The sequence below is a fragment of the Nothoprocta perdicaria genome, unplaced genomic scaffold (assembly GCF_003342845.1).
Source record: "Nothoprocta perdicaria isolate Ctin4 unplaced genomic scaffold, notPer1 scaffold_190, whole genome shotgun sequence".
NCBI lineage: Eukaryota > Metazoa > Chordata > Aves > Tinamiformes > Tinamidae > Nothoprocta > Nothoprocta perdicaria.
In genome coordinates, this window is record NW_020455094.1 from 461,264 (window position 1) to 474,381 (window position 13,118).

The following is a 13,118-nucleotide window of genomic DNA, read 5'->3' on the forward strand; positions in this document are numbered from 1 at the left end:
TCTAAAGATGTGGGAAGCAAATGAAGGCCTGGGGCATCTGGGAGGCAAGAAGCTTTCCTGTACTGGAAATGCAGGAGCTATATTTTTGCATCTTTTTGCGTGGAAGAAACTGCTCGCTTTCCCAGCCTGTACAGGGGGGTGCTTAGGCTCACTTACTCTCCCAGCCGTGAGAGCAAATGATAGTAGACATAACCATTTGCACCTGTGGTTTCTTTCTGTGAGAGCACTCAGTGTTTATTCCCTTTCTGCAGGTAACTAGCCAAGAGCCTCTGTATAGACCAACTCTTGAGTCTGTGCTGGGATTTGTTTAGGCTGTTTGTTGCCTTAGGTGAGTAGAATTATATTTGTGTGTTTCTCTGAGACTTGGAGGAATTTAGCTTTTATAGACGGACTGATATTTAAAGAATGCTCTCATTGTTTGTCCTTTCTATGGATATGTTTAAAAATGGTGACTTGTGTCTCTGAAGTGGAGTTTATGGATCTCAGGTGAATTTAGTTGTTTGTATAAGTCTCTTCTGATATATTCCTTTAGCTACTTATTGTTTCAGACTGAGTGTACCCAACTCAGAACAGATGTGAGCAGGTACATGTTCTGTATTTTTATTTTTGGGCGTTGGGGAAGATACCTTAATTTGGTAAGTAAATCACTTAATCTGTTTTGTGGGTAATACAGTTGAGTAGTCTGAAGAACAAAATATCTGAAGAGACAGAGCTTTTTATGGTGTTAAGAATCTTGTCTAGTAGTTCATGCTGTGAATACACCATGCGATTTTTAATGGTCTCCATGGAACACAAGGGAGGGAGGGGGAGAGAGTAGTTTGGCGTCAGGCTGAATGCCATTTGATATTCCTTTGTTGTAAGAATGAGGCCTTAAAGGATGCAGTTTAGTTATCCATCTGATGGGACTGGTAGGAACACAAACTTCTGTCCTAACAGAGCTGGAGTCTTTCTATAACATGTAGCTGATCGTCATGAATAATAAATAAAAAAATAAATAAAAGAGCATAGAGAGGAATTTCTTGTCCAAAAATTTCTGTCCTCCTTTTTATTTATTTAATGACACCAGAGATTTGCTGCCATCCCTCTATTTACTGATTGTCTGCTCTGTGTTGGAAAATACAGCTTTCAGGGAGGTATGGATTTTACAGGACATCAGCAAGGTAATCAAAGCAGTACCAGTAATCAGAAGTTAGAGCTGGGGAGCACCCTAGCACTACAAAGTTGAATTGCGTTTGTGTGTGATGTAGCCTCTCTTCTGTGGGACTAAAGTAAAATTAAGTTGCTGTTGAATCAAACTACTGACATTGTAAGCTATCTGAGCTTCCACACAGAGCTGTTAAAAGCTTGTTTGGTAAAAATGAATACTGACATTGTCCTTGCTGCTTCCGGAAGCCGAGGTTCATGAGCCTCATTCATGCTACCAAATGTAATTTAAGGTCATAATGGGCCATGATTTTTGGACTCTTGATTTGAGACACTTGTGTGATTCCAAGCAGCTCCAACTGATTTGAGATTTCTTTGGGAAATTCATTTTTAAAGCGGAGATGCAGAAATTGGACCTCAGATTCCTAAGCCTTCTGGTGCCTGTGATTTTTAGGGCCATGCGAGGGAAGAAGGGTCAACTGATAGTCTGTCATGGATCAAGAAAAAAAGCTTTTATGCTAACCTAAGGCTGAGTGGTGTTGCTTGCTAATTCTCCTCTGTGCATACAGCAACACCATTGGTACTGGGCAGTGTTGCAGCTTCTTCCCTGCTCACTCCATCCCTGTCTCCTCTGATATATCTGTTTGGAGTGATCAGGTGGCTCTTTTGAGAGTAGTGATGCTCTGCTAGATGGAGTTTTCAGGCCTCCCGCAAATAACTAGAGTATTTTTGGCCACCCTAAGAGAACATGGAGCGGAGGGAGGACGCAGTCCAACTTCTACTAAAGAAAAAATGGAGTCTCCTGTTGCTTAGACAACAGGAGCAGAGGAAATAGTAGTATTTGATCTTTGGAATGTGTAGCTGTCCATTATTTCCTAAGGACAGAAAATATGCTGTTTGTGTCTACAGCAAAAAAACAAAAACATTAATCATTCTGTGTCAGAATCTGGCACTGTAATTTGGAGGAGACACAGAGCGGGGGAAAATGTATTTGAAAGTCAAGAAGAGAATGGAGTATTCCATAAGATCACTTCTGCACTGAATAAAAAGAGGACTTAATCTAGGACGCAACACACAACTAGTAGTTGTGATATAGCAGTAGAATATGCCATGAGTGTGGGGAGAGGTATCTAGTGGAGGAGGAAAAAGCCTGCGGGGAAAATGAAGCAGAGATTGGTGTAATTAGCAGGTTAGGGTGGGGGAATGTGAGGAAACAAGTTATGCAGAGTGTAGCTGTGGTGAAACTCCATTTGAGAACTAATGGAGTTCTGTATAGCACCAATTTGTGGTCCTTCTCCCCCATTGCTGTGACCCAGGATCACTGCTGCAGTCTGTGCTGGCTCCTGCAGAGCCTATGTAGGTCTGGCAGATGTTACAAATCTGGGCTCAGCATCTTGCCTCTAATGAGATTGAGTCACTGGTGGGGTCTGCTTTGTGGGGAGCCACCGATGTTGACTTATGAACCCTTTGTGAAGACTTGAGGGAAGTCTGTAGTAGATGAGATTTCCTTCTCCCTTGAGGGTGAAAAGCTGGGAGACCTCAAAGGTAAAATCTTAGCATGTAAATACTTGTTTCTGTGATTGTATTAATCCTGATAGCTGAGTGTTCTCTGCTGCCTTATTACTACTTGCAACCCATTTTATATGGGATGTCATAGATATAGCTGTCTCATGTCTCTCTTCAGATGCATCATTACTAGATGCCAGACCCATTGTCATCTGAGCCAAGCAGCAACCAAAATGGCAAAGTACAAGCTTGTTCTCCTAAGACATGGAGAAGGAGCCTGGAACAAGGAGAATCGCTTCTGCAGCTGGGTGGACCAGAAGTTGAGTAGTGATGGGATAAAAGAAGCCAAGAACTGTGGCAAACACCTTAAAGCATTGGGTTTTGAGTTTGACCTTGTCTTTACCTCTGTCCTGAGCCGTTCCATCCAGACTGCATGGCTGATCCTGGAAGAGATGGGCCAAGAGTGGGTCCCCATTCAGAGTTCCTGGCGACTGAATGAACGTCACTACGGTGCGTTGATTGGTCTCAACAGAGCAGAAATGGCTCTGAATCATGGAGAAGAGCAAGTGAAAATATGGAGGAGAAGCTATGATGTTACCCCGCCTCCCATAACTGAATCTCATCCATACTATGAAGAGATTTGCAATGATCGCAGGTATAAATGCAGTGATGTCTCTCAGGATAACCTCCCAAAGGCCGAAAGCTTAAAAGATGTGCTTGATAGACTTCTTCCCTACTGGAATGAAAAGATAGTGCCTGAACTGAAAAGTGGCAAAATGATCCTCATATCTGCTCATGGCAACAGCAGCAGGGCACTACTCAAGCACGTGGAAGGTAAGGGTCCTCTTAGCCTTCCATATTCTCCTTGCTCACCTGCTTGCAGCTTTGCATCTTTTTAACTTAAGTGTGTTAAGTGCAGTTTGTACCCTAGTGTGCCATACTTCTCTTTCCAGGGAGAAAGGCTGACCTACTGAAAGAAGAATTTAACTGGGGAATGAGAGAGATGATGAAGCATCAACTAGGTTAATATTGTTCCTCTATTGAAAGAGCCAGATTTTTCCTCCTTATTTCTAACTGCCTATTTTAAACTAGCATATCCAAACTAACTCCAGAGTTAGTCTCAATGAACAGCTTCAGACTCTGACCATTTTCCCTTCACTTATTCAGTTGCTTTGTCAGGAGAGTTGAAGACGTAATCTGTTCATTAAACACGCATAGCTGTAACAGCATGAAGTGCTTGTCTTAAAGTTATGGAGAAAGTGACTGTTATTGCGGTGGATTATTTCTTTTGAGACTATTTTTGCTAATTCTTTACAAAGGCTCTTCATAACATAATCTTTTATAGAGGGCAGGTACTTGATAAAGTTTATGCATGTGCATCATCGTTTTGTAATGTAGAAAATGTGAGTCAGTGAACAGTAAATGTTGTAGCTCAGTATAGGGTTGTTAATTAATTTGAGACCTAAAAAGGAAGCAAGTGTGCCTTTAAGTCATTGCCATTCCCTCCCCCCATATTAATAACATGGCTTCTAGTTTCAGCCCTCCTAAGTTGGAAGACAAACTGTGCTAATTTCCTTATGTCTATGGGTAGTGTTAGTGATTATACTTGAATGCAGTCTGCTAGAGGTGTATGCACAGACTGGATTTTGCCCACTTTTTTTCATTAGAGCATGCTGAAACTGTCAGGACAGTCAATTCTATCGCAGGACTCAAATGCCCATAGAAGTGGCCTCCAGAACTACGAAGGTAGTAAGTTCTGGGCTACAGGTTACTGCTCAAGTGCAGAAGAAAGACTGGTTCAAACCAGTTACTCTGATGTAGGCAGTGTGGCTTTTCCAAGCTATAGGAAATTATTAAAAATTAAAGGAGAGGAAAAAGTGTGGGGAAGCCCCTGCACCTTCCCCTCCTTTCCAAGCCCTCTAGGCATGAAATACTGTGAGCTGATCAGAGTTTCTGTATGAAATCCTGAGCCATGTTGTATTCGGGAACAAGCCAAGGCTAAAGGTGACAGCATCAGCAACTAGTAAAGGTTATTTTAAAGATAGTATGGCCAGTTTCCCTCTTGCATTGGTGCAATTTGGGATTAATTATAGCTGAGACTGAAGCTGCAGTAACTTCATCCACAGTGTAAGTTAGAGAAGGGGCAAAGCCCTTTCAGACAGGCTTGTTAGGTAGGTGTAACTCTTCAGGGGTTGCCTGCACACTGTTACAGCTGTTAATAGCAATAAAAAAGGCAAGGTGGCCTATACCTGTATCGTGTGTCTATGCTACGCTAGACCTCGTCCCTCACAGTGTACCTGCATGTAAGGAAACCTGAGGCAGGGCCTGGCAGAAGGTCTAGTTCTGTTGACCAAGGGCTGTCCATCAGCTGCTCCAGCACTTGCCAGGTACTTGCCAGAGCATCCAGGGGATGGCTCTTCTGCCTCCAAATTGATGTAGATCATCTGGTTTGCTGCTGGAAAGTTGCATGACCAGAAAACTTTAAGACCTGATACTACAACCTGCATTTTTTTTAATTTAAATTTTTTTTTCCACTCAGAATGCTCACTTACATCTATCAGGGTATAAGAGGTTCTTTGTGTGTGTTGTTGATTGTGTCTCCCTGCCTCTCCTGGAGAGTTGTGAGGGCTTAAGAAATCTAGGCATGTGTGATTGTTCTGATTCCTAATAGTTATAGCTTGTGATCTTTGAGGCTATTGCAGGGAAATTTTAAATGGCAGATAAATGTCCGTTCAGCAGACATTCCAAGGTGAAACTTAGCTCAAGAATGCCTTTTCTGAGGGGTTTCACAGGTTACTCTTAAAGCTGCTATTTCGAAGAGGTAATTTTTGAAAACAGGCTTGCAGTTCTTTGAATCTGAATGTTTTCCTTGTTATGATTAATTGGTAAAGAACTTGAAATGCTGTGGCCTTACTTTCCACTTGCACACAAAATATCATCAGGGCAGTGGAATGTCAAACTAACAAGGCTTTGATTGTGGGTCTGGATTTTGTTTTTGTTTTTTCAGTGCTTGCATAGATCTCGCTAGGGTCTATGAAAACGTCTCCAAGATTTGTCACAGTTTCCATGAGAGATGACTTTATTACGAAAAAAAGGCAACACCCCAGTAATTTTGCTGAAAAGAATTTAACACAATCCTGGCCATCCTCATATATGGACTTAAAGATCAAAATCCTTAGGTGCTCTGAGAACTTGCTCTTCTGTCCTTGTCAGTTGGAATAACCTGCAGTGAGAGCTTGGTCTTCTGTCCCTGTTGGCTGGAATAACCCTTCCTTGGTGTGTGCTGTTGAAGACCTTGAAGGTGCAAGCTTCGGGCCTCCTGTGGGTGTGCCTGGCTGACCTCCAAGGATTTGGAGGAATGACAAGCATGACGACACACTGCACAAAAAGTTGTGTGCAATCCTATTTATTTAGATTGAGTAAGATGAAATGCTGGCATCAAATTTAAGTTTAGTGACTAGGCTTGCCCAGTTCTTTAAGGGTACTTATCACCTGAAGGTGATGCAAAGAATATATGTGGTTATGGTAGCAATCACTGACACTACTGAAAACTGATAAAGCAAGAGCTTTTATTCTGTGTTGGTAGGGATGGGAAGGCTCTTTAAAAATATGAGACTCTTTCTTCTATGGCAGTAGTTTTATTTGCTGGAGGATCCTTCTTGTCGTGACTTAGCAGCTGTTCTGTACTGTGTGACACCAACTGGGATGGACTATGGCATGTAACTCAGGTCTTCACGTGGGACATATTTTTTCTTTTATGATTTTGTGTGTCTTTTTTGCACTGAAAGAGCAGAAGGTATCAAAACAATGGAGATTTGTTAGCATCCAGAATGAAACTTAACTGATTATGAAAACCTCAGTTCTTAAAAACTGCTAAATAAGCATCTTAAATGCATAGGAACTCTTCACAAATGATTATCTCAAATCTTTTAAAGTAGGAACAGTTCATTATCTGCTACCATTAATATAAAAGCGCTCCTCTTGAAGGAGTGACTGGATTCCTTCTGGTGATCTAGTACACTTTTTTTTTTCTTTCTCCATGTGAGTGGCAGAAGGAGCCCTGTGTTGCTATCTGGTCCAGCATGTTTCTTACTGACCATTTCCTCCTCCTAGGGGCTGCCATTAGATGCCTCGGGAGCAGCACCTTGGCTTTGCAGAGACCTGATTTTATGCTTTTCTCTCTGTTGAAATGTTTCCTTCCTGGTATGGAGTGATGGTTTCGGAGCATTTGGTTAACAGGGCCCCATAAAGGTGGCGATGGAGGAATTGGTCTCTGAGGAAAAAGATGCAGACTTGCTACCTGTTGAGCTTGGCTGCCTGTAGTCACAGAGCTGGGCCAGAGCTCCTTAGCTGCTTTCCCAGGGAGAAGGTTGTGTCAGGGGAGGAATTGATACTATTCTCTCCAGTGGGTGTGTTAGGAAAGCAGTTGCCCTCGTGACTTGTTTGCCTTGTGTGATGTTGGTACAGTCATGGTGCCCTATAGCCCGTATCCTAGCATAACAAGCCACACATAACAAGCCCTGATGGGACCTCTGTATTGATGACTACCTAATGAGATTATTTTGCTGATGTTTGCAGCCAGGCCTCCTTAAGGAAATGCCACTTAGGTGATTGTGTTGTCTGAGGGTCCTTGCAGAAGTTGGCTTCATGATCTAACATCTTACTGCTTTTGAAATGAGATAGTTTGGTGCTCTCCCTTGACTCGTGTGTGCTCCCCTCCTGCTGTGTTTTTACTTTGCCTAAGCTTGCTGAACCTTGTGCAAATGTACTTGCACCTGAAACGGACAGTAAACAGTGAGAAAGTGGGAGCTTTCCATCCGTCAGGTTGGACAGTGGAATTGTGGAGCTCGGGGAAGGAGGTGGCAGGTTGTGGAAGCTGTGACAGCAAGGCTTCAGGGACAAGCTTCTTCCAACATTTTGCTGAAGGAGGTGTATGTTGGAGTCTCCTCTGATAACATCAGACGGAGCTGATTTCAAGTATACTTGCATGAAAAAGTCTCAATGATTTCCCACCCCTCTCTGACCCTCATCCACCTTCTCTATCCCTAGGGAGGCTAAAAAAGAGCTAAGTGTGTCACGGTGTGCTACCTGAAAGGAAATGTCAGAGTAAGCACCTGTGGCCCCATGCTGAAGTCTTGAGGCTGTGAGCAGTGCTGTGCCAGAGCTCAGAGCCCAAGTGAGGTGTATGCTGGTAGCTCCTGTGGCCACACGCTTAGAGAACTTCTTATTTATCCCGAATTGTCCCTGAATTCCCAGCTGTGGTAATTACAACATGGTCTCTGCTGCAGGTCGTCCTGGGCCTTTTTTGCCCAATGCCCTAGCTAAAGCCTAAAGGCAGCAACAGACTTTGTGTCCTTCAGCCTATTTATTCTTGGACTCGTGGAGGAGTTCAAGACAGGCTGCAATTCCCTGTTGCATGGGAGTGGGAGAGACACAATGATTTAATGTTTTCTTAAACTAGCCCGTGATGGGAGGGCCTCAGTAATGCTCATTGTCAAATTCGGGCAACAATCAGAAGCTGCTGACATAATGATGTAGAAGGGAGAAAAGCTTGGCAGGCGCAGAAGGGTAGAACAGATGTAGATAATCTGCTGCAGCCATGGTAGTAGTTTATAATCCCTCCTCTCCCTCTTAAAATCAGCACAGTGAGCTTAGATGCAGTAAAAATTAATAGCCGGATTCCAGCGCTGTGCCCAGTTCCCTCTTTTGTTCTCCCTATTGAAGCAAGGCCCCCTGCCAGCCTGCGTGCAGCTATGTCCCTGTTAAGGAGGGCTGAATAGCACTTATCTGGCCCTGTGTGTTTAGTTTATTCAACTAAATTTGAGTGTTTTCACTACACTTGCAGGAAAAATTCAAGGTGCTGATCTAGATCTTTATTGCAAAGCAGCAATTACAGAGCAAGCCCATCGTACTTGAATTTATGCATTGGTACTTGTATTTTCCTAGATGAATCACCTGGCCTCAGGTGTAGTTGACATCCAAGGGAGGTGGAGTGTAGGTAGTTTCAGCAATTGTGGTGTGAAGTGCTTTTTTTCTTGTTTTTAAAATGTTTTGAGGTTGTCCCATCTGCAAAGATACATGGAAAAAGCTTGGTCAGAACAGGTGGGAGAGAGGGAGAAGCTTAACCAGCTTTTAGAAGTTGGCTTTAAATGGTGAAAATCATGTGCAATAGGTTTTGCATTCATAGGACTTTCTAGAATGGAAATGTTTCAAAGCATTTCATGGCCCATCAGATAAAGGTGAATGCTTACACATCCATGGAGATGTATTCTTTATGCATCATATCTGCAAAATCAGTCTTAAATAACGTCTTTCAATGAAAGACTACACCATAACCATTAAACAAAAGCCTATGCCGTAAAGAAGTACCAGCTTGTGTTGTTTTAACTGTATCCAGTTCAGTTAATGGAAGCGTAGGTAGGTGGAAAGGAAACAGCGTGCGACTCTGAAAAGGTTTGTTTGTTTGTTTTGTTTTTCTTGCAGTATGGTGCTGCAAAAAAAAAACAAAAAAAAACCACCCCTGATCCGTTCATACAGCTGCTGTTCAGGAGCACTGTTTAATAAGTGTTCATGAGATAAAATGAGAAATGGAGATTTTTACAGGAAGGTTTTTTAACTAGGTAGAATACAGCTGCCCAGTTAGCCTGTTATCTCAGGTCCTGAGGAAGGCATCCAGTACCTCACTAAATACTATGAGATACCATGGTTCTAAGTAGGCAAGACTTTAACTTTAAAACTCCTTTGGGAAAAGGCACCGCCACCAGCACAGTACAGGAGTGCTGTCACCATTCCTTGGAGAGAAAAGTCGCTTCTGCCACAGTCCTCCCTATTTCCCGCTGCACCTTGCACTCGAAAGTGGTTGCCCTGGTTTCACCTTTCCCCTGTGAGACAGGATGGGATTGAGACAGGCCAGCTTTGGTGCTGAAGTGCAAGAAAAGGTCATTTGGCTCTAGTTACAGCATGTGAAGTAACTGGATAGCAGGTTTTGCTCACTCTTGCAGTGGTCAGAGTGGAAGATGTGCTCTTTTTCATTCCCTTCTAGCCCTGCTGGGAATGCTCCCTGTGTGTTTAGCTTGCAGCTGAAGAGCTTGTGTGTCAAGCCTGATAAGCATCTTGCTAAAGAATAGATTTCCCTAAGCCAATGCTGCAACAGCGCTGAAATAAACCAACAGGACATTAATGTGTCTCCTTGGGATTTTCTTCTGTCTTCAGCTTGCAGTTCCAGCCTTCTGGCTGTGAGGCAATGCACAGAAGATCCTAAGGAGGAACAGCAAGTTGCAGCAAGCATACCGGCTGTTCTAGCCTTGTAAATCAGTACTCTAGTACTGACTGCTGATACTGGTATGGTCACCCTGAGATGGCCAAATTCCCAGGGCTGCATGGGAGCGTATGTATGAATTGCTGTTATAAAATTTTAGGAATCATTTAAATAAGAGTTCAGGCAGCCTTGCTATTAAATTTGCAAACTGAAGTGCCCGAGCACAGTGCTTTTTCTGGTAGATAGGCTTGGTATTTTTCCTTTTGTCATCTCTGTGATTTTAATATTTCAGGAGCTTCTTGAAAGCTTTTCTGTGGGCCTTTAATCTTCCTGCCTAGAAGAGCTAAATTATGTGTTCCTTGTAAGAAGGAATGGCTGCGACTTGCAGTCCAGGGGAGATATTGGTGGGAGGTGGTTCTGTGTGGGGTGGGTTTTTTAAATTCTTTTTATTTAAAAAAAGAAAGCCACCTTGTTTGTTTTTAAATGCACAGGCTTAATGTAAGATGAGGTGTAAACCTCCTGTAAGAATTTGTCTGTCTTTGTCTGTGGCCTTCTGAAACTTTGGGCTAATCTCAAAATAAATACTTAGTCTCTACCAAGACATTAATAAGTCTCTGCAGAAATTGCTTGCTTGTGTGGTCTCGGAGCAGGGGAATAAAGTGAGTCTCCCCAGTTCCAGACTAGAGAGTCGGCTTAAAGGTTTTGGTACTTAAAGGTTTAGGAGAGCTAAGTCCTGATAATGAGTCATGACATGGGTTGGGGTGGGGAGAGAAGGCTGTTTTGTTGTTTTTGCTGTTCATATGTTGGCTCTGCTTTTCTACCTAATGTGCAAATAGTTGGAAAATTTACACTTGTGTGTTCAGAACCATCTGTTTTGTCAGCTGCTCCAGAGGATGTTTTTTCCTTTACCCCTTGGTCTAGCTTATCTGTTTACAAGCTTGATTGCCTTCATTACTTATTTATATTTAACTTGGCTTACTTGAAGTTGTTCTGCTTTAAAACAAGAGGCTGTCATCAGACCTCATTGCTTCCAAAAAGGAAGGAGAAGGGGAAATGGTTCCCATGACATGAGCCTTCTCTTGCCCGAACTTCTGAGGGAATAGTTGCTTTGCAGTCCTTGCCTCTTAATGCATCTTCAGGCCTTCTGTGAAAATCTTACTCAGAGATCATTTTGAAAGTTGCTTGTGTTTTAAGATGTAAGCCCAACCAGCAGTTTCTCTGGAGTGTTGATGAAATAGTTAATTTTCATCTTCGGGTACATCTTAATTGATGAAATGGAAAAAAACAGGAAGCTTCTTCAAGTTGAGGAAACTGAAGCCTCTTCCTCCCGTTTTCTCCCCTTCTCTGCCCCCCATTTAAAAGCAGAAATAAGTAGTCTTGTAACTAGTAATGCTGGAGTGGTAACATAGATACACTAAAACTTGCTTCCAAACAATCCAGTGTGGGCAGACACTGATTTTCAAACTAAGCATTAGCTGCATCTTAAAAGCAGCATTTTGTGTGAAAAGCAGATGCACAAGAAACTTGCGGGGAAAAATTAACCCTGATAACTTGTGTCCTCAAATAAACTGTTTGTATTGGTTACTTAGCAGAGGCTGTTTTCAAGTTGGAATAGCATCTCTAGGCCTGAACCCCCTGAGCTTTGTGTTATGTGAGCGTGAACAGCATCAATTGGAAGATGTAGAGGACAGCTTACAGGCCTTGATATTCTGAAAAAATATCCACTCTCTAGGGCAAAGTTTCTTCACTGTCTGGTCCACACATGTGAACTGAAGTGGGAAGAAAGTTTTCACCTTCCTGGGGGTTTCCTTCTGTAGCATTTACTTAAACTGTTCTTCCAAAGCTGTGGTATTGACAGGAATGTGCCATTGGGTGTAGTTGCTGTTGCTGCAGCCCCTGTTAGCTGTCAGCAGCTTCTTGTCATCATGAAGACTGGATAACCTCAGAAATAAGGCACAGCCTGACATTGCCCGTCAGGCTATGAGAAGACCTTGCGCTAGGTGTAACTTTGTGGGCTTTTGTCTTTTGACAGGCATCTCCGATGAGGATATCATCAATGTTACTCTCCCCACTGGCGTGCCCGTACTTCTTGAATTCGATGAGAATCTACAGCCCCTGGGCCCTCATCGGTTTCTGGGCGATCAAGAGGCTATCCAAGCTGCCATCAAAAAAGTGGAAGATCAAGGGAAAGTTAAATCTGCTGAGAAGTAAAATCCCACTGACTGACACAGTCCTCCTCTCTAAAGTGTGTGGTAGTAAGTGATGCTTTGTGTGCGAGTGTTAGGCTGCGCTGTGCAGAAGTCTCAATTTCAAGCACTAAATAAGTGGAAGGAACCGTTGGACAGTTGTCGAGTCTTGGTTGGTAGATAAACCTTCTCCCTTTCAGAAACTAGAATTCAAATCTCAGTGTGAGATGTGAATATTGCAGAGGTGGGTGGGGGTAAAAAGAGAGCAGTTCAGTCAGGGAAGCTTGCAGGGCAATCTGTCTGAACTCTAGGCTTGAGAGAGGCCAGAAAGGAGTAATGGGATGTATGAGAGGCCTCTTCCAATAATCAGTCCTGACTTGTTAAGGGGAAAAACTTGCACTGCACAACACCAGTTCACTGGACTACATAAGTCCTAGTGTTAAAGGCACTAAACTTTTTTCACTAACAACGTGACATCAGAAAGGGCTTACTCCAATGATTCCTGGATGCCATTGGCCATGACAGTTTGTGTTACTGACAGTGTTTTCTGCTTTTCAGAATACTTTCAGCTGTAAAACTTTCCCTCTCCACTTTATTTTGAATCTTTCAAGCCCTGCTCATAGTTCACCTGAGAACTTGGAAGAGATATTCAGACCATTGTAGTTACCTTAGATGTCTTTTAATATGCTGTGCTCCTATTCTGGTTTTCTAGAAGGTACCCCTCTTTCTTCGCCATCTCTGTGAAACACAGCACGACTGCATTTTGCTGGCCTGTGATAATGGGATTTCACTCAGACTTCAGTCCGCAGACTGAGAACAAAGAGGCTTCCTGCTCAATGTGTAAACTATCACTTAGCCTTTAATGACTGACCTAAATAGCTTTCAGATGGTAAAATAGCATGTGCTGCAGGCTTGATCATCTCTTAATAAAGCTGTTGAAAGCGTTCCTGGTAACCTCAGTAAAACTGGACATATGAACCAACACACACACACACACACACACACACACACACACACACACACAC

At 42.9% G+C, this 13,118-nt stretch overlaps 1 protein-coding gene across 1 annotated transcript; it reads left to right on the forward strand.

The window, feature by feature from the left end:
• The first annotated feature begins 251 nt into the window (after positions 1-251).
• On the forward strand, positions 252-13,035 carry BPGM (bisphosphoglycerate mutase). The gene is made up of 3 exons (XM_026037133.1): positions 252-328; positions 2,828-3,483; positions 11,940-13,035. The coding sequence occupies exons 2-3, from the start codon at positions 2,883-2,885 to the stop codon at positions 12,116-12,118; spliced, it is 780 nt and encodes a 259-aa protein (XP_025892918.1). The 5' UTR covers positions 252-328; positions 2,828-2,882; the 3' UTR covers positions 12,119-13,035.
• Positions 13,036-13,118: the final 83 nt, after the last annotated feature.

What these genes read in the sequence shown, in the direction of transcription:
- BPGM (XM_026037133.1), top strand. Translation starts at nt 2,883, where the DNA reads ATGGCAAAGTACAAGCTTGTTCTCCTAAGACATGGAGAAGGAGCCTGG. An exon ending in ACTACTCAAGCACGTGGAAG is followed by an intron (nt 3,484 to 11,939) that starts GTAAGGGTCCTC and finishes GTCTTTTGACAG; the next exon opens with GCATCTCCGATGAGGATATC.